The sequence below is a fragment of the Labrus bergylta genome, chromosome 13 (assembly GCF_963930695.1).
Source record: "Labrus bergylta chromosome 13, fLabBer1.1, whole genome shotgun sequence".
Lineage (NCBI taxonomy): Eukaryota > Metazoa > Chordata > Actinopteri > Labriformes > Labridae > Labrus > Labrus bergylta.
This window is the reverse complement of record NC_089207.1, coordinates 24,545,241-24,572,602: the sequence shown is the minus strand read 5'-3', so window position 1 is coordinate 24,572,602 and position 27,362 is coordinate 24,545,241. Positions and strand designations below refer to the sequence as shown.

Genomic DNA, 27,362 nt, shown 5'->3' with positions numbered 1-27,362 from the left:
GATACGTGCTATGCAGTCAGGTTTCTGTGAGGTGCACACTCTCTAGCTGCAGGCTATCCTCTGTCAAACACTCGCACATGATGTTTGAGCTCCGTGCAACACAGAGGACAGGAATGCTAATTCATGGTCGCCCATATGGAGACAGCGACAGAATCGTTGGTAGGCGACCAAAGCTCGTAGGGCAGTGAGAGGTTATTGTCGCTGCACTGTGCCGCCATCAAGAAACACTTATCTAGTTATTGTTTCTGATGCTTATTAAGCCGCTCGGCAGATGGACAATAATCTGAGCCATGATTAGCATCAGAATAGCTGGCTTGTAACTCATACTTAGCCAGCAGGGCTCATGTGGAGGACATTAGGGGACAAATGCGACACTGAACTCAAATGTGGCAATCTATATCCAATGTCTGACAGAAAATTAAGAGTTTGAATGCAACTTCTCAAAGGTCCTCCTGTATATTCAAAGCACGTTAGTCGAGCTCAGCTATCGATGTTTACTTATGGAAGTGACATTTGCAACTTTATTTAATTCAGTCAGTTACTGGCTATTGGGATGACCTTTTGCCGGCTTCCCTGACAGGAGCCTATAAACCTCCAAGACTCGCCAGCTTTATAGGCATTCAATAATCGCACAAGGCACTATTGATGAAGTTGTTGTGTGCACTACCTATGAAATGAATTGGCCGAGAAGCAGAAACCACAGCACCGCAGTGCCCATGTCATCCTGATGAGGGTGTTTATGAAATTAGAATTGATGGAAATACAGCTCAGGGGCTTTTCAGACTTTTTTGCAAACTCTTTTTTTCTCCTGTATTTACGTAAATAACTCACTCTTTTCACATTCCCTCTATAGCTGACTGTGGCACTGTGATTGTGTCAGAGACAGTGATTGATGCATCCTGCTCTTGTCTGGTGGTTGTCTGTTAAAGACACATTGGGGCCTGCAAGCCATTTAGAAGCAACCACCGACCAACATATTCCTCAGAAAGTTTTGTGACGGATTTGTTAAAGAAGAATAGATGGATGGATGGATGGATGGACGGATAGATGGAGAATTGAGAGGCAGCGTCTCTTCTCTTGCTTACAGGAAGTGGAAGGAAGTCTGAATCTCACACTTTATGTATCGTGGGATCGATTTATGTTCCTGAAAGATAAGCATTTCTGCCTTATCTTAATAATTTTGTTATCACTTCAATGCATAGGATAAACAAAGATACTTATTTTTTCCATTGTCAACGTTGAAGCATTGCAGGAGAAAAAAAAACGTAAAATCCCTTTTTAGCCATAGTAATTGAAACAGATATTCATTTCCACCCATCTGCTCATAATCTTCTCATTAATTACATATATTGGAAAATCCTGAATAATGATGATTCCTTGCCTTTATCCATCACTCCTAAGATGAAATTCCCTGCAAGCAAATTCAATCAATTTACTTGAAAAGACAAATATATGATATGTAAGGAACGGAGACAATGAATTGCATTTGCATTCCTGCACTAAGAGTGCTGCGTAGTGAAATCCATCAAAAAGACAAGATGAATGATCTTGAACAGAACTGCCTTAAGTTTAAAACAATATGAAGGTTCTTGTATTTTTGTAGTCCTAGGCAGTGTGCTGTACTGTTGGCGAGTCGGTGTCGTGGCTATGCAGGACGTGCAAACAAAAGAGCAGATTATGTGCTTTATACAATGATAACAGTGATATTAAGCTTCAGGTGTATATCACAATGTGCATACATCAAATAGATCTAAATATTGAAGGAGGACAATACATCCTGAGGCCTTTTGTTTCCAGCCTGCTAATGTTCATGCAGACATATCACCAGTAGTATCGCCGAGCTCTGCATTAAACGTGCAGCATTTCACACGTCCTCTACACACACTCCACTCGGCACAGATGGTTTTGCCGTGGGTCACTTGGCAGTCAGAGCCATCTCATACTCATACAATGCTATAGGATTTTATAGGGTGCTATCAGAAATGACTCATGGAAATATAACATATAGTCTCCACAAAGCCGCATTCAGATTTCAAAAGTCACTGGACTCGCTGATGGCATGCTTGAGGAAGAAAATGTGAATAAAATAGTAAATTTCACTAGACATCACATGCCACAGTGCCCCTTCCATCTGATCTGTGCGCCCTGCCCCAAGGGTGCAATAACAGTTTATTACACCTATCTTCACTTTATGACCCCCCCACCAACCCTCCGCCCTGCTCCCCTCAAGCCCACGCTAACTGTTATTGAAAACACCCAGGTCTGCCATATATCATTCCTGAGCAGCATGTTATGCTATGCAGCCTAGCTAATCACCAGCAGCTCGTAAGGGTATTGTCCAGGGCCAAAGCGGGAACAGTTCCACTTATCTAATATCTGCTTTAGATGTTGAAGTGTTAAAACACAATCCCATTCGTCTTTACAAGCCTCCATTGCCTTAAGGCTAAATCCTCTTCTTTCCCATATGTATCTGTGGAGTAATGATGGTGAGTAAAAAGAAAATAGAATTGAAAGATTCTTCCACCGAGTGCCTGTGTGGAGATAAAGGGCAAATGAGTTTGCCCTTGTTTATTGCTAGCCGAGAGGGTAGAATGCAAAGATTCAGGTTGGACTGAAGGGAATATATGGTATAAAAAAAAATAAAGCATGGTAGTATATAGGAGGATCACATTGCAATTCAATTCTAGTGAATATCTTTCAAGGTGGAGGTGTTCAGAGAGAGAGGTAACAGCTCATGGGTGACAGTGTGACAAGAGTAAGGGAAGGACCTGTCACCCCTTCGTCACACAGATTGCTCCTCTGTCATCAGGAGGGTGCAGGTGGGAGAAACAATACCGCCAAATGACACTAAATTGTAATGCTTCAGAGGGACAGATGTCAGTGTCATATCTATACAGTGTCTGTCATTTTGGTCCAGTGCTTTTGGATAAAAAAATTTAAAAAACACAACAGAGCATGTATGCTGGGTAAATGGATTGTGTCTCTTTCAAATCCAGAGGAATACATTTACAAATTTCACAAAATCTCTATAAAGAACTGCTGTTATAGTTGTTTTGGTGGTGGTTGGTTGCGTATTTACTTAGATTAAAAACTGTCTGATTCCACATCAACTCAAGACCAAGCAGCAATCTCGATGGCTGAGATATGAAGCCATATCAGTGTTAGCACCAAAAACTGCAGTTCTGCAATTGGCCACTCGTGGCTAGCTCAAAGGCAAGTCAATCTCCATTTAACCCCATGAAAAGAAAAATGAGTGCTGTCAGCATTAACGCCTGAATCTGGATGTGATTATGATCCAAAAATAATGCATTTTAAAAAAAAACACATTAATCCCATCTCCTTTCGTCTACTTGCACATCGTAGTTAAGCAACCGCAACGTCTTCCTGGTCAAACAGTAAATGACAATCGTGCACCTTTGAAGTCATCTCCCAGTCAGCTCAGTTGACAAATGTGATATGCACCTTGTGAAACTAAATATTGTACATTTTACCGTTCAGATCCACTAATTTAATTTACTCTGGTAACGTTTCGATCTCTACCAAGTTCCTTTTTCTGCTGATGAATTGATGTCATAAATTTTGAGCTGCTGAAAGTTCCTTTGTAATTTTCAAAATAAAAGCAGGGATTGTTTTTATCCCAACAGGAAGTAAATTACATTTGGCCTAAGACAAAATATAAAATAAAAATCTCACAAAGAGTAGTTAACCTTCAGTGGATTACATAAAAGGAACTACATTGGAGGTGCAAATGATGTTGCATCAATTGGGAACCATTGGACGTCAGTCAGTCATTTTTGACCTCCCGCATATTTATTTTTTTCTAAGAGTAGTTACACCTTACAAATAATAAAAATCCACACTGTATGTTAAAGAAAAGGCACTTTTAAGTTATCTCCTACTGTCATGTCAAGATTTCAGCCCACACTGGTGTAGCAGTGCAACACTTATTTAAATATATAAATCTTAATATCAAGATCATAGAGTACATTTATTTGCATTCATTTGATTGCTTAATCAATGTTCTAGTAAGAATTGTCTAACATTGTTAATATTGATTAGAAAACTGTTGTAACATACAAAACAACATAATTTACATGCAATTAAAATTCAGGAGTTAAGGGCCGTTTCAAAAATGTTCATTAATCATTTGGGCGCTCGACTAAAAACGTTACACCATGACAGTCAGGATTTGTTGATGACTTTTCCCCGCAGAGAAGATTGCAGAACAGAATGATTAGAAGGCTTCTTCTTTTAAAGGTTTTGGTAGAGAAATGTGAAGTAATGGTGGGGGGTCCGCAGAAGTGAAATCATAACTCTACTAGTAGCTTTAAAGCTCTCTTGGGTGTTTCTTTTGAGTAAAGTTTGTGTACTCAGTTCAGAAAATATAGCACAGAATCGTTTCACTTCTCCAACTTTCAAATTTCACTACCAAAACTCCATAGTGCACCTTTAAGTTTCCAACATGTCATTCATCTACTGCTCTTTTAACAAAGACTAGGGTTTGTGAGCATCAACAATTTCACATTCTGTGGGAATATACAAAGGTGTATTAGCTCATTTACCCACTAATAAAATTAGCTGTGGGTGCAGACTAAAATACTTTTTATTATCCTTTAGTGTTTTGAAAGCCCTCGCTTATAATCTTGTCCAAAATCTGATCACATCTGGCTCTGAGAAAATCAAAGTTTTGACAACCATTATGCCTGCCTATGCTTTAGAAAGGCAGCCAACAAGTCAACAGGTGATGATAGGTTGTAATTTATTACGCAGTGGATGCTAAGAAAACTACTGAAGCAACTCTTTATTAGCTTTTTATCGTATTTGAGTTCATGTGTATGTATTTGTGTGTTTTCATGCTAGATTGGGCAGCTACAGCTTATTGGGCAGATGACTCGTGCTGTCATGTAAGGGGGGGCAGGAGGGGGGGCAACGTGTATGATGGGCAGAAATGGGTCTGTTTAATTACTTGTCAAGCGAGCAGCATGGCTAGCTGCTAAAGAGCCTTCCTGCGCTCAGCGTGCCCTGAGGGGTGATGTGAGGGTGCAGCAGGGTCCAGTGACTTTCTAGTCTTACATGACGAGGCCAGCTGGGCAGGTGCTGAAGTTCCATGTCCATGGTTTACCTTGCATTCTCTGAAGGGCATTCGTACCACAGGCCCCTTTTTTTTTTTTTATACATACATTTATACAAAAAATTGGAATGCAATAACTTATTTTTTATCCATTTAAAAGTCACGGAAATCATCCCAATTGTTATATTTAACTATGCTGTCTCTTCTCTTTCCAGTATGTGCTGGTACAGAGAACAAATTGAGCACACTGTCGGACCTGGAGCAGCAGTATCGCACCCTGAGGAAGTACTACGAGAGCTGTGAAGTGGTAATGGGCAACCTGGAGATCACAAGCATCGATCGCAGTCGGGACCTCACCTTCCTCAGAGTAAGAGCTAACCACATTACTTGTGCAAAAATAGACTGAAATGTGCTTTAATCATTCAATGGCATGCTCCACTAATTTAACGGATCATGTCACAGATTATAGTAAATGAAGTATTTTCTTGCAAAGTCTGTAGTTTATAGAAGATATGTGAAACTATCCCAACATCCCAGTCTCCTTTGATCCGAGTTTGTAAAAGTGATTTCCTAAAATCTGAGTACGAAGTTCAGATTTTGAACTTTTTCATCACTCATCTCATTGACCTTGTTGTCCAGATAATGCCCTCTGCTCAAATCCGTTGTAACCAATCAGGACTCAGACTAACTGTCTGAATCTTGCCTATGATTAGAGAAGTTCTTCTAATCAGGTGTAATCAGGCTTCATGTCTTCTCAGACGAACCGTTAACTGATTGTACGCTTGCAACGTTGCGGAGGCACAAGAGTAATCAAATCCCAGTAACTTGATCTGACTAATCTCCTTTTGATTCAGCAAGAATTACAGACGAAGGCAGAAAAGTAGGCATTTCGACATGAACTCATACCTTTCAGAAAACGATAAGGATACGATCTGATATTCATCCTTGAACTTTTGCATTAACTTGTTCAAGCAGTGGAGAAGAGGAACTGCAACATGCCGAGAAGAGAACCTGAAGGGGAATTGCCAACGTTTATTGTTACTTCCATTACATATTGATGGAAACATGCATACACACACAAAACAGCGTGTCGACAGCAATGATTCCTTCAGGGGACAGAGAAGTAATAATGTGGTAATGAGAGGTCAGACAAGGCAAGAAAAATTACCATAGTGGAATTTGCAGGAGAGAGGAAAATAGGAGGGACTTTCTTTTTTTGGGGGGTGAAATCAGCTGTTACCGTTGACCTTTGTTAGCCTTCCTCTACTCAAAAACATCACCCGAGACTGTTTTGTCTGCACCTTGCACTGACAGCACCATCCAACTCCAATTGATTCCAGTCTTTCAAGTGGGGGGCCTGGGGAGCTCCCCTGGTGAATTGCTAAAGTGCTGACTTGCATTAAAGACCCGGGATTGCTGTGAGAATGAACTAGACTATGGAGGCCTTTGCAGAGAGAGCCAGAGAAATCAATGTTTTTTTTTTTTTTGGTGTTGTTTTTTTTCATATTTTGCTTTTAACTGCGATGATTTCAAGTTAATAAGAGAGAAAATGGTTTGTTTACATCAGGTAAAAGTAACGGAGTAGCTCGTGTGCCGTTTGTATGGACCACAATACAATCATGGATGAAAGCAGTAAAATAAAACAGAGTCATTAAGAGTTCTACATTGTGCAGAGCAATACTGACAGCACCCCCTGGGATGCAAAACAAAAACCAAGATGATATTAAGAACGAGGGAGCAATGGATGGTAATGTGCTACCATTAGACCCCTGCAGGGGCAATAGGCCCCACTGACTCAGATAGAAAAAAGGAAGGTGGAGGGGGAATGCGTTTGCAAAAACAAAATGTGATTGTTGTTTAAGTACACAGAACCAATTTGCACTTTAGAATAACATTCATACTTCCAGTTTGCCTTTAATATGTCACTTCTGTTCAAACTAATATACATAAAGGATAACGAGGCTGATGATGCATTTGACTACCTGCTTCTACATCACACCACCTCTCATTTAAGAAAGGGCTCCCTGTGGCACTGACTTGCCAGGTTCCTCCACCTTTCCATGCTTGGCAATTAACATGGGTTAATTGAAGATGCTAATTAGGAACACAGGGTGCTAAACAGCAAGGGAGCAGAGGGCAGGGTGCAGCGTGTATTTTTAGGGGGTATTATTATTATTATGATAAAGCACATTAATAATACGCTTCCCTCGGGAAGGGAAAACTTCACCTTGAGGTAAAGAAGAAAGGAAGGTGAGGGGGGAGGGGAGGAAAGAAAAAACAAAACAATTCTGCTGCAGTTTACTATAGCACCTGTCTCTTGGAGGTGATGGAAACTGATGCCTGTGCATTGGCTCCTTCTTTTTCAAGATAGCCAAAAGATTGATGGCTGCCTCCCAAAGCCCCTCAAACAGCTTTAGCAGTAAATAGAGTCCATCTTCCAAACTGCCTCCACGACAGATGAATCAACGCTCGCACTGTGATTAATAACTGCGTTTGTACTGCATTGAGGCTTTTCTCGCCCTCCTCCGTGTGCGCACAATCCAACCAATAGCTCTGAAACCACACGCAGTGTTTACCTTGTCAATGTTTAAATCACTTCTGAATCCATATTCTTTGTCCTGTCTTCAATTTAGAAGCCACACATCATCTGCATACAGAATTAGTGCACATCAAGAAACTGAAAAGGCAATTGTACCTGGCTCAACATTATCCTAGTGCGACGTTCTCTTTTGTGAATGGAACACAGAGGAAAGCAAACACACACTTTGGCTTCTCTCTTTTCCCTCATGTCACTTTCTGGTGTGTGCTCACAAACAGATCTGTGATTATGAAATATTAATTTCTCCCTCTCCTCCGCTCATCCTGGTCTCAGTTGGAACTCACAGCCTGCGCAGTCAGATTGGATTGTTTGTCTAGCCACTGCAACCATTAGTAAACATGTAATTTTCCCCTCAATATTAATGCGCTGATCAGATGGCTTACCAGCCCAGCGCCAATTCACTGGCTCCCCACCTCTGTTCCTGTAGTCGCAAATACATTTGTGAATAATCAGTTACCAAAGGAAACATTTAATTATTGTGTTATGACAGGAGAAGAGCAGTCTTAAAGCCAACGACTGTATATAAACATGGGCACAGTCTCAGTGAAGTCACCCTTTGGTTTCTGAAGGCAATATGGTGGTTGCCATGTTGTAAATGTTGACTCTATGAAACTGTCAATCAACTTAACAACATGCAAAGAACTGGAGCTAAGGCGGGCCTTAAGCTTCCTGACAAACTACAAACAAAATATGTTTCTCTTTTAGCCATTTGTATAAAGCAAGAAAAAAAACCCACACACATTCAACACAAATTAACAATTTATAAAATGATGTTGATATACTGTGTTTCTCTTTACATGTCTAATTTTAAGAGAAGAGGAAATGGCTGCAAGACTTTATTTATCACTTCAACTTTCTGTCTTTTACTGTGAAGGCTCTAACATACGTGTGCTAAAGGGGCCTTGTGGAAGATGTGTCTGTGTGTTAATGTGACCCTCAATGACACTCGTGTGAAGTGTCCACTTGACCTCTGCTTAGCTGTCATGGTGACTGGCACTAGACAGAAACCACTCCGAGTGCACAAATGAGCATGAATAACAGAGACTGAAGCGCTGCCAGTAACAAAAACATGCATGGTCCTTTAAATTAGCTCAAGTAATGATTATTTACAATTATCTGCTGACATCCAGATGTGCGCAGTCTATGTTATTTTGCATTTTCAGTCATTTTCTCTATGGCACTTGTGGAGGGAATGTAGTAGAGGTGTCGCCCCTCTTTTCACTTTTTAGTCCCAGTTGTCTTAACCCTTCTCTGCTTTATAGTGAAGGAGCCAGTACAAGGTTAATAATAGCGCTTTTACACCTGCAGAATTCTCAAAAAAACTCTAGGAGGATATTTCCAGGAGGGGCTGTATCTGTGAACGCAAACAGCCAAATTTTCCGCTCTGACTTCACCCGGAGTTTCTCCTGCCAGACCCCTAGTATTTTTTTCCGCATGAAGTCTGATTAAGCTGATGTGAGCAGGATATTATTCGGAGAATTCATGTAATTATCCAGATATTGTCCGGAGTGCATATGTGAAAACAGCTTAAGTATTTTTGGGGCGAGCAACTATTTTGCTCAAGGGAATCACTTCCTTGCATAACAGGAATAAGCATATAGTACCAAGGGATAGTGAATAATCTTCAGCTGAGCCCATTTCTTTACTGTATGTAAACTTTAACCCTTTACGTCATGATCAGATGATTGTTTTGCCCACTGAAGTCACACCATAGACATATTATACATACAGGTTTACAAAACTCTTCAGTATTATCTAGCTCAAGATTTAACTTTGGGTACTTTGATTGGGGGAAAATAGTTTTTGATCACAATGATTGTTCCTGTAAGAGGACTACTTCTTACACAGAGGATGCATTAAAAGTTTAAGAGACCCTTCTCCCTCCAGACATGAGATTTGATTTATTTTTTTAAAGTTGTTTTTAAGCCACAAAACTGTGGGGAATAAAAAGTAACAAACTACAAGAGCGTCTTGTGAATGACTTTAGGGCGCACTCACACCAGGCAATCTGTACCGTGCTCAAGACCGCTTGACCCCCAAAGTTCAGTTGGTTTGATTAGTGTGAGTGCTCCGTATCGTGCTCACAGCAGCACACTTCCTTAGCCCTGGCATGGTTGGAAGAGGTGTGCTTCAGCACGGTACAGTACTCATGAACGAGCAAGAGCACAGGAACGCAATGTGGAGATGACGTGATCGATCCCTGTCTGGCATAATCAAGAAATAAAGGAGTGTAAGAGGGTTGTATATGAGCAAAATGACTCAAAATATGCCACAAAGGTATTTGCAGTTGTGTTCCCCTTGCTGTTCTCCATTGTTAGACTAGATCTAGAAAATTCACAGTGCCACAATCATACAGTCTTTGGCAGCTATTTGATAGCTACTGGAAATTCAAAGATGGAGTGTTTTAATTTTTGTTACCTAGTGCATGAGTTGATGTTGAGAATCAATCAATCAAGCCACCTTAAATGTCAAAACTATAACTGAGCATTGATTTTTTTTTTTTCTATGCTCTCTCATGCATGACAAACACTTTAGTGATCATTCGATCTTGAAGTGTTCAAAAAAGTGTACATGGATTTTAACCAGATTATGCAAAATGCAAATATATCCAGTTTGGCCCAGAGCTGTATGAGTGCAGGCCAGCAGGTGACTGGGGAGGGGAGGTAGGGGTGGGGGGTACACGGGGACGCTCTCAGACGAGGGTGCCTAGTCTGAGTGCACCTCGTTAACTGCTCACTTGGTAAAGCAGGTTTGGCTTGCTAGAGGAGGTGAGCTAACCATCTGGCTCCGTGGACAAGAACCATGTGGTGACCCTGCTGTGCAAAGACCAGTTGACACATTAATTGGCTCCACGAGTTGTGTGTCCTTCTGTGGCTGTGTAGCTCTGTTCCTGGAAAGAGTTGTAAATTCGCACAACTCATCAGTCCATCTTTCCTCCCTCGCCATTTCGTCTTGATTTACTCGTCCTCTCTCAAACTGCAGTCTGAGCTCCCAGTGGCTGACAGATTGCTGGTTTTCATAAATTGACTGAGTAGGCCTAACAAATTAACATTATGTTGCTTTCAGGTGTCTGTCAGGAATAATCAGTAGCGATGTATGCGCGTAGGAAAACGATAAAAGCGTAGATGTTATGGTAATGACAGCTGTTGCATACACTGAAAGCAATATCAATTTGAATACGAGCACAACACTAGACCATTATTTATATATGAATATTTTTTGACAAGGAAAAGCAGCGAATGTTATAAAATGCAAAGTGTTTAAACAGCACCTACCTCTTTAAGGTGAAAAGTTAGACATGAAGTTGCCTTCACAAGGTTTTTTCTTACAGCATTTGAATGCAGCATCTATTCCTGCACTCCATCCTCGTCTTCTGACATCTTTCTTCATACTTCTTCCTGACTGGCATATTTGTCCCTCGGGCGCCATCGCTTGCTGCCCTCCCCAGCTTCCTAATTGTTGATGCACTGTTGAGAGAGTGCAGATTACGTTGCCCCCCCCTCCTCTTCTCCTCAGCAAAACTCCTTCAATATTAATGAAGACTGATGAAGTGCTAGGGAGCCCCTGTCTTTCAGGCCCGACCTAGATTGGATTGACAATTGCAATTAGCGTCCCCTCAAGTTCATTTCCATCACTTAAATTTGACATGAAGAAGGACAGTGTGGGGTGGGCCTGTGAGACCATTGAGAGAATAAAATAAAAATCCTGAGGAGAGAAGGTTGGAAGGAGGGAAATGGGGTGAAAGGGATTGACCAGGAACTAGTTTGAAGGCTGGACCGCAGAGAGAGGAGGAGCACGATTTAGCGGACATGAAGGAAATTGAAGAGTCCCTGGAAATCTGGAGTGATTGTTGGCAGCTTACCTTTGAAATATCTTACCTGCTGCTTTTTATCATTTAGTCTGAGCCAGATGTCTGTCTGTTTTAGTTTCAAATCCACCTTTTAGACCTTCTACCCGATGAGGCTTAGACTGTGCTCTCCTTTATGTGAATTCGTCTCGTACCTATGAAGCTCAGCATGTTCTTTTAGTATTTGCCTAAAAGCAGTTTTTAAGGTACCGCATTTCTCCTCTTATGTGAAAGAGTCACTTAATGGATCGCTCACCTGTGTGTGTGTGTGTGTGTGTGTGCGCGCGCGTGTGCATGTGCGTGTGTGTGTGTTGAATAGTGTGAGAGAGAGAGATCAGAGTGTGAGATACAGGTAAAATGAATGATCCTCCATCCTTTTGCAGGGAGGAAAGCAATAGGTGATAGTCAGAGGTTGATGATGTGTCATGTTTGTGTGTATTTCTGGACACGTGTGTGCTTGCGTGAATGTGTGTGAGAATGAGCACTTGTTGGGTTTTTGTAACTGAGAGGAAATGTGACATCAGAAAACTTCTTCTTTGTCAGAGTGACATTCACTTTCAACCTATATCATTACTCAAATTGACTGAGGCAATTGGTTCGTCTGTGCAGATAGGGACGTGTGTGTGTGTGTGTGTGTGTGTGTGTGTGTGTCTGCGATTGTACGCAGGGTTAGTAGGGTAGGGTTAGCCTGTCTGCCTGTTTGACTGACAGTTACATTTTCTGGCTCCCCTTCCCACTGTTGGTCAGCTCACATCATTTTCTTCTCCTGTCTCCGGAAAATGTTTCAGATCTGACAGAGCAGTGGTTAGAAAATAACAGAAATGCAGAGGTTAAAATGTCCGTTCACCAACAACAACAACAACGACAAAAACAACAACAACAACAAAAAGGAACTCTTTTCTGCCTCCATTTGCCATCCCTCAAACATGCCAATACACAGTTACCATTTGCACTGACCTGTGGCCCTCTGGAGGGCAATATGAGAAAATCAGCTAAATAAACACACATCTAACCCTGGAGCTGTGCTGACCTGTTCTGTGTTGATACTGACTGTAAAAAAAAAAAAAGAAGAGATTTTGATCACAGAGGGCTGAAAACAGCTGGTGAATCACCCTTTATGTATTGGAGCTAAGGAAGCACGTTGCCTCCACTGAAAATACTATAAGTCCTTAATTATGTGCGTTTCAAAATGACCTCAGATTATTACATTTTAACAGACAACCTTAAGTTTTATTGGTACAATATGAAGAATTTATCTGAAATATATGACCAAAACTGTTATTTATACTTTTAGATTGAACACTTACATGAGGTCAAATATTTTCAGCAGTTAGCAAAGCCAGATAAATCCATATTGTTTTAGTTACAACTGGATGTGTCTTGTCGTGGCGGCTGCTATGTTTTTTTTTTTATTGTTGCCAAGGAAACACCAGATGTTATGCCAAAGGCCGCTACATAAGGAAGTGGGCACTGCTGCTGTTCTGTTGTTGTATGTGCTGCAGTTAGAAACATTTTATGTAAATGATTCTCGGATACATTAGCTTGTTGGTGAACACATTCTCTTCCTCAGTTCTGTTTCGCCCGTTCGTCTTGACTACGGTCAACTCAGAGTTTGTTTTTATCGGGGATAGGGGTGGAGGAGCCAAGAGAATCACTGTCATGTTTCACTGCCAGCCTTGACATTGTCTTTTGTTATTTTTTCAATTGAGAGACCCCTGGGGGCGGAATTGGCAGAATTGGCATATTGTTCATTTTAAATAAAAAAAATATACAATGTAAATTTGTGTCGTTCCCAAGTGCAGCCTAAAATGTGGATATGTGTGAGTGTGTTAGTCAATGGACCAATCACATACCATGATTTGGTACCTTGCCAAATAAAGGAACAAAATTAAAGTGAATTGATTGATAATAAGACTGAGGTGCTAGTAGTTAGTTTAAAAGAAAACTGTTATCAACCAGTGTTTTTACATTAGTGATATGGATGTTTTAAATCATACACAAGCCAAAGGGATACTTGGTGGGCAATATTCAGAATCAGTTCTGGAAAGAAAAACAACACCGAAATTGAGTGAAGTGGAAAATACATTGCTGTATAAAATATATTGACTGAAATTGCTGCAAGTTTAAATTGCATTTGAATTGCAGAATCATGAGTAAAAGGGTGTATGAGCTAAGAGTATTGTCAATAAAATGATGTATTTCATTTTATGGAGTGCATTTGACATTTATTGCAAAAAGTGAACCACTCTGCTTGAACTTTCTGTACATATTATCTGTGCCTTTAGATAACTATTTCTACCCAACAGTTTTTCCTGTTTACATGTATTTGTGCAAATGTCCTACTGGTTGTTATGTACGGTGCAGGAACGCCCATTTAAAGGCTGGGAAACTAAGTCCTGCTCAGGAGATGTAACTGCACTTGGACATCTTAGAGAAAAAAAAAAAAATCACACCGTCTCAGAGAAGACAGCGTAGTGGATGTAGATGCATGATACTTCCTCACTGCAAACACACACACAAACACACACACGCACACATCATAGGTGATAAAACTTATCGTAACAGAGCAATGGCAGACTGAATAGAGAGGCAGTAGAGGGTAGAGGCAGAACTGCTCCCTGACAATAGCCCACCCTGCTCCTCTGATGCCTTTCAAACTTCATATCTGCCTCCCTCTGCAGCCTGCCAAAAAAAAAAAAAGAAGAAAAGTGAGCGATATGGACCGACCTCTCAGGAGGATTGAAATCAATTTCTACCCGCTGAGAATTAGATGAAGGAGTCCTTTTCAAGAGCAGCTGGTATTAAGGCTTAGATGCCCCAAGTAGAACCAGACTTTATCGTCCTCATTAACAACAGCCTTTTGATAACAGTACCTATGAAAAACAGCCACCAGCACATCTTATCAACTCGTTCAACCTGTGCTCGTTAGTCTGTGCATGATAATGAGGAAACAGAGTAGGTTTGGCTTCCAGGTTTCAAAAGCCAGTATTCTGGTATATATTTATATACACCTGTTTATGTAGATTTCCTCGTATCTTTTTATTTCTATGGTAAAAAATTTGTATGTTGCACAGAGGTCACAATATTATCACATCATTCTTTAGTCTCTCTTGCTGTCACCATATGTGGCTGAACTTCTTACTCTGTTTAGCTTGCCTGAAAGAAATACAGAGAGTGTTATTCCATGCAGGAGTTTTTTTTTTTTTTCATGAGAATAAATTACTTGTTTTAAAAAGCTTTTTTCCACCTCTATGAAAATCCAACCTAGAAAAGTCTACCATCCGGTACTGCGGCACATGTAAAAGTCATTATGTTCTAGTTGTATTGTCACCATGGAGAAGAAAAGTACTGCAAGTCTATAATAAGATGGATAGATAAGATGGAAGCCAAAGTCAAAGTGAGTGGTGTGTGCAACTTAACATACAGAAAAAAACAGCCACTTAAAAACATCACTGTTGTAAAAAATGCACTGCTAGGATATTGACCCCTCAGCTTGGCACAAGCTTATTTTACATAAATCGTGTAGTTCAACGACATCCAGTATTCCCTATCCAGTTCTATCCAGTATCCAATGACTTGAAAAATAGCCTTAACACTAGTTTGCGCTCTCTGATTGCACTTAAAGTAAAGAGAAAAACTAGAAGTGTATCTTTTTTCAATTCAGTTTTATTTCAATCCAATTTCAAAATTAAACATTACAGGATCATTTCAGACAAAGGGTTGACGAGGTTTTACCATGCATGCTTACATTTCTTAAGTAGGAAGTCAATCCTAGAAGGAATGGTATTACAGTTTTGTGCCCATTTGTGTTCAATGATAAGTGAAGAATCAGCAAACTGTGAAGTATGAGGAAGCCTTTATACTCTTTTTGTTGTATCGAGTGTGAGAGTTAATATAAAACTATGTGTCCCTGTTAAAATACCTCCATCTTATCTAAACCACATTATGCATACTTCTCTTAAAACTAACAGCATACAGATTGTAATTTGCATTCAAAGTGCCCTGCATCTCAAACCACCCAGTCTGTGTTTACTGTCCGTATTACATCGCTGAAAAGAGCAACACACAATGCAATTTAAGCTTCCTCCTGCAATTCCATCCTCTCCTCCCTTCTATCTCAACCCCCAGCTCTGCGTGCGCTAACTAGTCAGTGTTTGAATAAAAACTCATTAGGATTACATAGCCATTTAGCTAAGTGACACAGGGTATAATTGTACCATCCATCAATTGCTGTGTAATAACACACTCGGAGGAGCTAAATGTTGATTAGCCCTCAGCCAATTCCTCCAGTTGGTTTGGGGAATAAATAGCAAGAGGAGATTGGGTGGGGTGGTGGGTGGCCTCCGAGGGGTTTTGAGGTCAGAGGCACTGACCCATGCGAGACAAATTAACTGGGAAAGGGATGAAAATGAAGTGTCAAAGACGAGCAAAGTATCACTTTCTGTCTCGGTTGGCCTCCTTGTCCTGCTCACACTCATCACACTGAACGTCTCGACACCACACACGATGATCTGTACAAACAAGGACTTTTGGATACAAGCCAGTGATATCAGGGGCCCTGATGTAGACCTGGGTTTGTTGTGAGGCATTTTTAATTTTAAACAATTCCTACAGTGCGCCCTTGGATTGTTTTAGTAGGATAGTTTCAGTTTGTATCTTTTGACCTGACCCCATTCACAAGATGAATGAAACATTAAAAAAAGAAAATCTGTTGGTTCTGTAATCATCATTAAATGTCAAGTAATCCCAAATTTGATTGCTTGAATTTCAGTCCAAGATAGCGTTTAAGATCAGTGCATGACACTTAACCCATTTTCTATTCAAGACTACTAAATGCCAAAGGACACCACATGATGAGAGGAACGGAGTTGGTGAGTCAGCTCCCCTCTCTGCAGAGTGCTGGCTCATTGCTGTTCATGAGACCCTTTATTTAACCTCCCTGTCACCTATCACTGTCTTACGTTTTCATCTTTCAACGCCATCTCTGTTGCTACGGTAATAGATACCTATCTCGCTTTACTTCAACACTGCTTTCAGGCACAAGTGCACAACGGCTTGTCTTTTATTTCCCCCCATTTTGCTGGTAACCTTTCACTGTTCTTAATCCTTTAATTTACCCTCGCATTCAATGCCATTTAGAATATTGTCTTTCCAATTGAATTTGTCCAACTCTCAGTTATCTCTGGCCTGGAATGTGTTGGCTGCATTATAATACTGATTTGACATAAAAAAAAAAAAAAAGCAAGGCAGAATTCAACCTCCTGCTTCCTCCACAAACATCTATTCACTTCCTTTACGCTTCCTGTTTCAGAATAAAATATTATAACTTTTTACAAAAAAGCACCCAAACCTTGAAAAAGTTGAAAATGTATTAATAAATTGTTCTGCTAAGTTGTATTCTGGTGTTTGTTATTTTTCTTAGCCCCTTTCACATACGCATACAGTAGCAATAGGTGAGGGAAACATTTTAAAACTCCTGTGAGGAACAGGTATATGTTGATTTTGGCGGCCTCTGTGGACAAAGCTTTTTTATTTTATTTTGTCCTGTACATTTGTCATTATTATTATTACAAAAAATCTCATCATGCTTTCTTGCAACAGTCAAATGTATCACCCATTAAGAATGATGCATTAATCCCTCAGAAAAAGGCAACTGCTATCATTTAACAGCGGTGACCTCTACAAGCAGACATGTTGCATGTACATGCAGCCACGATGAAGTTTAGCACGGTAAAGTAGACAATGCTTGGCAACCGTTTGTGCAGTTTAATTTCTGATTCCCTTCTCCAACAGTTCCAACAATTTTCTTCTCTGTTTTCTTTTGAGTACATGTGTGCCTCCTATTTTCAACACAATCCTTCATAACCCCCTGAAACACTACGGGTGTATGACTTGTTTTGGCTGAAGGGACAAAAATATGTCCTTTTTTTGTGATTCAAACATACACAAGGCTGCTTATACTCAAGCCCAGCAACAGGAGATTTCATTGTTCACACTATCTGTCTTCCAAAGTACTGCTGTGTCTTCTTAGGAAGAATTACAAAGGAAGTAAAAAAGTACCCAATTAGAACACAAGTCGCAAATGTGACAGAGCTGTGGGGGAGAAGTTTTTTTTCTTTTTTTGTTCTATTGAGAATGTCCTGATTTTTTTCCTCCAAATAGATGACAGAATAACTTAATTGCTCATTGAGTTGATAATACTCTTCTATGCAGATAATATCCCGTTGCTTGACATTGACAGTGCAGATAAAGGGACGCCAAAGAATATGAGAAAGGGTAGAGAGAGAAAGTGTGTATATAAAAAGAGCAACATGAAGGAAAAAAGAGCAAGCGATAGAGGATTAGAAAGACAGTCTCTTTTAGTATAATTGCTGCTTTTACCATTAAATAAATGCATTGTGGGGAGCTAACTGTGCCAGCTCCACCCATATGAGCCATCATGTCTTTATCACTAATGTAGCAGTGACTACTACTGTAATTACATAGGCTTTTGTCTACTTCTGTGCACAACTATCTGGGAGGTGAAAATTGCTCTGACTTTCACTGCTCTTTCTTTGACATCTATACGAGCAAGTTCCTAAAAAAAGGACAGAGCAAAAGAGTCTTATTAATGCAATGAGAGACACAAAGCCACAGAATCAGAAAGGAAAGTTGAAAGGGGAAATGGTAATAGTTCAAGCTGGGGAGTCTTTTTTGTTAGTTCATGTAGTTCAGATTTAATATAAACTCCTCACATACTTACAGCATGCTAAACCATAACATATAAGCAGGGTTTGGAAGTAACGGATTACATGTAACGGCGTTACGTATTTAAAATACAAAATAAGAGTAACTGTATTCCGTTATAGTTACAGTTTAAATTGGTGTATTCTGAATACAGTTACTTTCTCAAAAAAGGATTACTTGTAGGGATTACTTTATGGCACTACACGCAGGTTGCAGGTGGCATTATGTGCGCAGGTACGCTGCAAGTCAATGCGCGAGAGCACTTTCCACACAACCGAATGACAATGGCAGAGGATGAGAAAAACGACCAGGAGGAGGACAAAAATGCATTTTTGGCATGGAAATTCAGAAAACATTTTACCTACAAACCTGGTCAAGAAGGCCGCAACATCACAGTGTTTACATGTTTCAAATGAAAATAAATGGCATGCATTCATTTTTTAATTTGATTAAATATTGGAATCGTTAAGGAAGAGTAACACCATGATTAAACTACAGGCTATTGTTGCCATAAAGCCAAACAGAACTGAACATTCACAGCCTCTGCATTGTATAGAATTTCAACATTGACATTTATGTCTTCCTATTTCCCTATTTTCACCAACATTACATTTTAAACTGGGGATTTTCTTTTTCTCGGGCTGCGCGTCTCTCCCCCAGCTCGTCCCCTCCGGTGCGCTCCTCTCCATAATGCACTCGTCACCTCCCTCTAAAGCCCGCTGCTGCTACTCTGTAGGACGCTTGGATTGGGGGACCTCACCACTGTTTGTACCCCCGTCTTCGATACTTCTTTCCAGGGCATTTATGTCCGATCAGACACAGCGCTGGCCAGCTGTCTGGTGCGCAACAACGGCCCGAGTGTATAGCGCCCGTGCCACAGAGGACACAGCTCGCACGTCCTGTGCAATGTATGACACTTCATTCTTAAGATTAAGGGAAGAAAAGAGAGGCCCTGTTTAATGCCGAGGGTTTCTTATAACCAAAATGTTCTTTGTAATATTCAGATTTATCTCCTATAACTCAAAAGTATTGTGCGTTTATTTGCCTCTCCCACTAATACCTATTTTGCGCTTGCAGTCGTCCTGCTTTCTGTCCAAACTCTCCGTGATGTAAACCAGTAAAACACGTAAATGCCTAACTTAAACCTACACAAGGTTTGCACCTGGTGTCATTCACGCACATTTTCTTAGTAGATCACCCGCAAAACGCCCACCAACCAAACGTGCAAACTTTTGGTGTGAACACGCAATTTAGTACTCTTTACTTGGGAGCTTAATAAATCTGACCCTTAGAGTTTAACAAGTGGCAAAATGAATGCTGAATGATGACGGAAAGCACATTTGGCAGAATTAAAAACAATCCACTAGTGGTGGAACTCTTCTGTTGTACATGCCAGCAGCCGACCATTTAGTCCATAAATGTATTGGCACCACTAGGTTGCAGGACAAAATTGACCACATTTGTGTTTTGTGTACTTGCATATTTTTTTCTCTGAAGACAGCAATTAGATCGTTCTCTAAAGCATGTACTAACTAAATTCAGTGTTCCAGATAAACACGCTCAGCTAGACGATTTTGAAGTAAGCTAAAAGGAATCCAAAAGTATTTAGAATACATTACTTTACTTGAGTAATCCAAGGGAATACATTACAGATTACATTTTAGGACATGTAATCAGTAATCTGTAGGGGAATACATTTTAAAAGTAACCCTCCCAACACTGCATTTAAACCAGTGTTACTAGACTAGAAGGTCTTTCAAAGTTGGATTGCAAAGAGCTTAAGAGGGCTTTTTTTCTCTTTTGGCCAACCTCAATCAAACCCCAGACCATAGTTTGATTAAAAAAAAAAGTTTCAACATTTTTATTAAACTAAGGTGCAATAAGTAAATACAACATGTTTGTTGCTGTGCTAATTTAAGCCTCATTTGCATTGTCGGCAAACAAGCCTGCTACCAGGAGCAGGAACTGAGTATAACTTCACATGTTAACATACACTTAGTAGTGGTTAAGGAGTGACAAAGTCACTGCACTGACTTGGTCCCATATGAGCTGTATCCAAAGTTTAGGGTAACAATAGTGATAAGACTCCTTAGACAAACCATCTTTCAACCACAGTATCTTATCGAACAAGTCAGGCTGAAGAGCTATGGCCTTTATAACACTAAATCCAACTGTCTGCAGTTGAAGTTCAACCTTCCTTGATAGAGTTGTTTGGATTACGATACCAGGATCTGAATTAGCCTCACATACAGCCCCCCCAAAAATGTGATTTTGGAGAATATGTCATTTGAGGGACTAACATCTTTAAGCCCCAGAAAACAAAATTGTTGTTGGCCAACACTAAAGCTCAGGTGTTGAAATCAGAAGCCTATTGGAAAAGCACACATTGTTTTCACTGTGAGAAGTTTGACTTACGGTTGTAGTGATCTTCTTCATTAAGATACCACTTATAAGGGAGATGACCATTGAAACCATTTAAAATTCCTCATTATTTCGTTGGGTAACTACTCCACATTTAGCCCCAAATATCTTATATATCCAAGAAAAAGCTCCCCAAACCCATATTAAGTGAAAGACACACGTACTGTATACACAGCTGTGTGGTACGTTATAGCAGCATCAGCAAAAAGCAGGGAAATATTTAACAAAAAGCACAGAGGTATTTTTTCCACCTTTGATTTGGCTAAGGTAAGTATTTCTATATTTATTTTATTTCTCAGAGTTCTAGAATAATTTGAGAAAGTTCTACAGATGCTGAGTTTGAGCTTTACTCTGGGTTTTACAGTTTCACTTTAAGAATGAAACTAAATAGTCGGCTTTTTTCCCCCAGCAGACATTTCAACATTCCCTGGGAAGAGCAAAGGTGTAATTGATAAAATTGACGAGGACATCATTATATTCAGGTGTGTCAATTTCAGGATCCAGCAGGTTATATGCAGGCTGGCCATATTGGGACATTTAAATGGAGCAAAGCCATAATTAATGGCATTAATTTCCCCTGTGTTCAAACTTGGAAAAAAATAAAGGTTTAACACGAGAACCGCCATTGTTTCAAATTTATCCGAGACTGTTATTCAATTGCGTCGCACTTAGCACCAGTCTCTTAAAGCTAAACAAAGTGTGGTAATTCACACCAGTCGATAAACAGTAGACGTTACTATGACAACACCTTCTGTCTACTACTGCACTGCTGATTCACAAGTAATTAACTAATGTTCAACATGGATACCACAGGTAAAAGGAAACGATTTATGAATGTGAAGCAGGCATTATATGATCAATTGATTGAGTGAAGAAGAATCTGATAGTGTGGGAGGTTCAGGACTATAAGCGGTCATGCCCTAGAGGATTCTGGAGCTGATGCAGCCAGGTCTCTGCCTGTTGTAAGTCAGTAGTTGTTTTTTCACCTGCGCTTTTTTTATCAGCTGTTTGCTGTGTTTTTCACCTGCTGGCCGTTTAAGGTACAGTATACAGCGACCCCGGGAAATTTTAAGAGTAACATTTCATCAAGGATATTTAGTGTGACAGCTAAGAAAACCTTTTGCCAAAATAATCTTAATTAAGTCCACCAATGTCCCAAAGAGTCCATTTGCAACAACGCACTATGACACTTTTAGAGAAGCAGCAGTTGAGAGTTTTCTGACCTATCTGTAGTAAGGATTGTTTCAACTTCCTCATTAAACATGATTGTTATCTGGGTTTGTTTGATTCCTAAAATTGTGTGCAACTCTGGCTGCCAAATAAAACTCCAAGGGCTGTATACGGAGCGTGTGGGGGTGTGTGCATGCATGCATGTGTGTGTTTGTGTGGAGAGAGAGTGAGAGAGAGAGAGAGAGGGTAAGCCAAGTGGGTCAGAAAACTGATTCCTTGGTTCCCTCGTGGAGAGCAAGACCTTTATCTTCCATTTCAGATTGCCTCTGTAGTCAGAATAAGAGGCCACATCACCTATTTTCTCTTCCACTCTTTACTAGTAATATGGGCCATCACTTAACCCAAGTTATAAGGAGCACATTATGTTCTGTCAAATTATTATCCATATTCACCTCCTCTAACTTTAGCCACATTTATTTGATCTGCTTCTTTTTCTGTTGTTTGGACTTTGATTTTCTCAGTAGTGAGTGCAGTTTGCTATGGAATCAAAGTTTTTTTTAAATGGCAAGACTGTAGCTCCAACTGTTTTGTTATTATGTGCACATTGTGTCCATGCACAAAAACCCGCTTACTCAAAAAAGAGAAGGGAATAGGCCGAGCCTTCGTTGTCATTATACCATGCTGGATACATGAAAGAAGTGTCAATCTGAGGAAATTCATGAAAAAAATGAATTCACCATGTTTGACACATACAGAGATGTCTTTCAAATCCAGAATCAAATGTATATGTATACTGAGAACCACAAGCTCCAACACTGAATTCAATAAAGTGACTTAACTGTCCTTCCCACTATAACTACTGTGTTCCTTTTTTTTCAACATTTGAATCCCACTCCTATGACTTCTGAAACTTCAACACATAAACATGAAACAACTTTGAATACTTGAAAGTCCTTTCGTGATCCCATTGCAGGTTCTGCCCCAGTGCACTGCATAAATTCCCAGACCGTAACCTCACCTTTACACGGCCACTGCTTCTTCCTTTCCTGTCCTACCAAATTTATCGAGTCGTGAGGCCCATCAACCTTTATTAGCTAATAATGCTGTTAGGGCCATTAAGCGTGGCCAAGGCTCCCCCACAGCAACACTTAACAGCCTCACAGGGGTACTAGTGCAGGACTAAAGTAACAGACCTGCTGTGTGATAACCCCGCAGCACTCACTTGTCTGACTGGTCTACTCATTTTTATAATGTTAAGGGTAGTATAGCACCCCCGATGGCTGGATTGGTATGTCCCTTAAATCCAGCCAAAAAGTTAAATATTTGAAATTTGAAGACAGATAGTGTCACTGATCAGGATCTCTTTTGCAAGACAGTCCTGCATGTGTGCAAAGACAGAAAACAAACACTTTTACAGACCCACAGACATACTACACAATTTCATGATGTGGATGAATATGATTGCAAGTTTAAACTGTGAGTTTAACAACTTTGCTTGAATAATTGAGTCAGTTAATCAATGAGTCGTCATTATTTCGGCTAATCAAACTTTTTTTTTCTTCCCTCTTGTAAGATTTTCCAAATTATTTGATCAACAGTAAAGTTTTGTTTACTTCAAGGAGCATTGTTGTGCTATGTTCCATGTTGTAAACCTCTAAAAAGTGAGATTTGACCCATCAAGGTATCCTTAAAATGTGCAGTCATACACAGAGGTGTTAAGGTGCAAAAAATAACATAACACAAAAGTACATCTGTCACATTCAGGGATCCTTTCCAGGCCCCTGCTGAACATTCCCATAATGTTTCCAAAGATGCCTGAACCTCAGTTTATGATCGACTGGTTTTTTATGTTTCTGTTCAAGTGCCCTGTCCAGAAAAATAAGTGAATGTGCCCCATCGAGAGAAGACTGTCGATGATTTAAAGCTCCTTTGGGCGCTTTTTAGATTGCCGCTCTGAAATATGCAGTGAAGGGCACAATGGAGTCTGGTTTCTCCCAGGGCCATGGGTGTTGTTTTTTGTTGTGTTGGTCCAAACTCTTAGAGAATGGTTAGGGGATGGCGGCCGTAGATCAAAGCAGAAGTATAATCAACTGTTAGGGAGAGAGTGAGAGAGTCCCATTTTATCTCCCCTTCCCTTGCTCAGGGGCTGAGAAGAGAGTGTTGTCAGGCTTAAAGTTAGTAAAAGGAGAAATGATCATACAGTGTTCGCTCTCCTCTTGTTTTGTAAGGATAAAAATGTAACACATGGTGCGTTTTGATGAGTCATATGGACAACACTCAGTTCTCTGAAATCTGCCATTTCTTTTTTACAGTCCTCAGTAAACCCTATGCTGCTTACTCTGTAGTCTTTTTTTATCAACGTACATCATGATGTTGTACTTGAGGATAAAAAAGCGCATTGATCATGGCAAAGAAACGTCCCTGTCGCTCACAAACACTCAACTTCAAACACATGCAAACACACTGGTTGGTTGAAAATATTCTTCTTATATAATTAAAGAGGGAATCAACTTTGAACCAATCATACTTGAGTGCTTCGGCAATTAAGGTGTTTGTGCCTCAGCGAGAGAGTTTTACCCATGAGGCAAAGTGTCATCACCTCTCATCTAATATGCTGTAATCTAAGAACAGCACTCAAAGACAGAGCATATAGGATGTGGCAGCATTACCTACCCAGCAGCAACAGCCATCTGAGTTCTTACTAATGAAGGTTACATTACACCGATTTTTAAAAATGTGTTAATGTTAATCAAGAACATTTTTCATATTTTTGTCTATTTCTAAATACACATCTAAAAAAGGAATGACTTCAGAAATGCTGAAACACACAAAGAAATGCATTCTGACAACCCTATATGAAAACTATTGCATTAGTTCTAATACAGACTGTAAAATAGTTGTTTATTATCACTCAGAGACTGGCCTAAATAACTTTATTACTATACTGTATATAATGTATACTGCATATTATACGGTTAGTTGAAAGAACCAGCAGTAAGCAGAATGGCCAATTGTACTTTTTTTCCTGATTCAGCAAACTTCAAATGTCATCTTTAAGCAAACAAATAAAGGAGGGGGATGGAAGAGCAATAGTTGGGTGTATAATTTATGATTCATGAATAAACTTAAAGCTCAGTATGGTATGCTCTTGTATGAAGATATTATTGAATCTCTTGCAACCTCATTTTGTGCCACTATGAAGCCACCTAGGGCCATAATACTTTGATGTTTTAAAATATTTTATATCTTTATTACAATGTGCTTTGAACCCTACAGTATGTTTACAAGCAAAACAGCTGTTTTTGAAATGACAAATTTGGTTTGAAATGTTTAAACATTGCACAAAATCAATCTGTCTCCCCTATCTATAAGACAAGTAGAATTAAAAAGGATGAAGAGTCATACAAGAACACTGGAACCAAGACACATACTACCAAACCCAGTGCTAATTCTTTCTACTGCAAGATAACTTTACAATACCTCAGGGATTTGGTTCCCAGGCCTGATTAAGAAGCCAACCATGGGCGAGATGGATCTAAGACTACTTCCCATCCCCAACACCCACCCACACACACACACACACACACACACACACACACGTGCACACACACACACACATAAGCTCATAGTAGGGGAGCGCAGGGAAGTGATTACTCTCGGATTAAGACTTGCCTCGTCGCCGATATGCGCAGGCATAATTGAATAATGGCTGCCTCACCCGAACAGTCCCCATGCAGAAGAGTCTGCCTGCCCCCCAGCCTCGTCAGATCGGCACAATATTAACCATGACACAGGCGTAACCAGGCCGGTAATTAATACACTGAATCAATTACAAATTAGTCCATTTGGAGAATTCCCCACAGGAGTCCACTCATTACCAGTGCTCTGATGGAGTTGCAAGTTCTCCTCATGGGAAGGAGTGTCACTCTACTGTTCTCCTTTCCTATCTGTCTTTATCTTTTTTTTTTCTCAAGGTAGGATGCAGAAGACAAATAGAGGATTAAATGAATGTTGTCTGCTTGTTAGCGTTACAGTGAAAATTAAAATGTCAGTTTTGCAACATTGGTTTTTAGTATTGTTCAGCTAGAGAAGCTAATTGAAGGTAGAAAGTAGCTGGAAATAACCATTGAAGAAAATAACTAAGACAAACACACTTACACTACATACATTATCTTGTACAGGTACCTTTCACATGTAACTTTCACAAATGAATATTTTTTGGTGGTCTTGAATGATCAACATTGAGCGTTAGGAATAAAAAAGGTTGTCAATTTACAACAACAAAAAAGGGAAAAATTTAAACTAAAAGGAAAAATAGCATTCTGTGTATAGCATCCATGTTGGTTTCACATGTAACTTTCACATGAAGCTTGATAAAGCTGTTTGTTAGTTGTAATGCAAATTGGATTAACTTTTCATTTTTTGCAATGTAAGTCTTTAAAGAGTCCTACCTTCCCCAGGAAAAAGGTAAATGTGTATGTTACATTTCAATAGTTTTTAGGTCTATGTATTCTAGTTATTGGTGTTGGCTACAGCACTGTTGGCGTTCTGCTGATGTCCACTGCTCCTCAATAGATATGGATCAAAGAAATTTACACCGATATAAAGCTGGTAAAATGTGAAGAATACGGTCCTCTCCCTCCAGTCTGTATTAATGGTGGCTATAGCAAAAGGTGAACGCCACACTTTTCATTTTCATGCCAAAAGGTGAAAGTCAGTCTTAATGACAGAGTGTTCTTAAACCCAATCCAGGAACTGTCAGGGAAGTGAAAAGACACAGTTTGAGATAGAGAGAGAGAGAAAAAATGTGTCTTTGTGTGTGTGGTATAAATTTATCTGCCTACAAACCCTTGAAAGTCAAGAAGCATTCAGGGGTTAACTGAATACATTTGAAAAAGAAACACTTGATATATTCCAAGAACTGCACTTAAAAGACAGTTTTGTTGAAATATTAGTTCCCCCCCCCCCCCCCCGGACAGCTAAACTGAAACCATTTCACTTAATATTTCTTAAAACACTTTTCAAAAACCGAACAAAACAAATCACTAAAAGCACATTTGGACAGATGACTAATGACAGCAGAACCTGACTGTTGAACCATTCCACTTGTCACACAAATGTATTAAAAAAGTTGTTTCAAGGGATCACTTTAAACTGAAATGATTTGTTTCTCTATGATGATAATGCCCCAATGGAATTGGCATGTTATGTTGCTGTGATTTGTGCATACATGCTCACAGTGTCCCTCAATGTTGAGGATGCAGATACTGTATTGTTTCACTGCAGCAGGATTGCTGTTACAATTGCAATTTTAAGACAAATATAATAGAACGGTTTGTATGTGATCTCTAAGTTCAAAGACACAATAGAAAAAGAGAAGTTAAGTAAGCCTGGGTTCAATGTCTTTACATTGCACCCACAGTGATTGCCGTTTTACCAGAAAATGTTTGCTGGGCAGCTTCCAAACACCTTTGGGCCACATACTTTAGACCATGCACTGTGATTTGTTGAAATAGGGCTCCAATAGC

The 27,362-nt window shown here is 39.9% G+C and overlaps 1 protein-coding gene across 2 annotated transcripts in view; it reads left to right on the top strand.

The window, feature by feature from the left end:
* The window catches only part of erbb4b (erb-b2 receptor tyrosine kinase 4b), a 317,502-nt gene that overhangs the window by 142,785 nt on the left and 147,355 nt on the right, over nucleotides 1-27,362 (top strand). For both annotated transcript variants that reach the window (XM_065962193.1, XM_065962192.1), the window contains exon 2: nucleotides 5,287-5,438. In XM_065962193.1, the coding sequence (XP_065818265.1) occupies nucleotides 5,287-5,438 (152 nt within the window). The remainder of the gene's footprint in view (nucleotides 1-5,286; nucleotides 5,439-27,362) is intronic.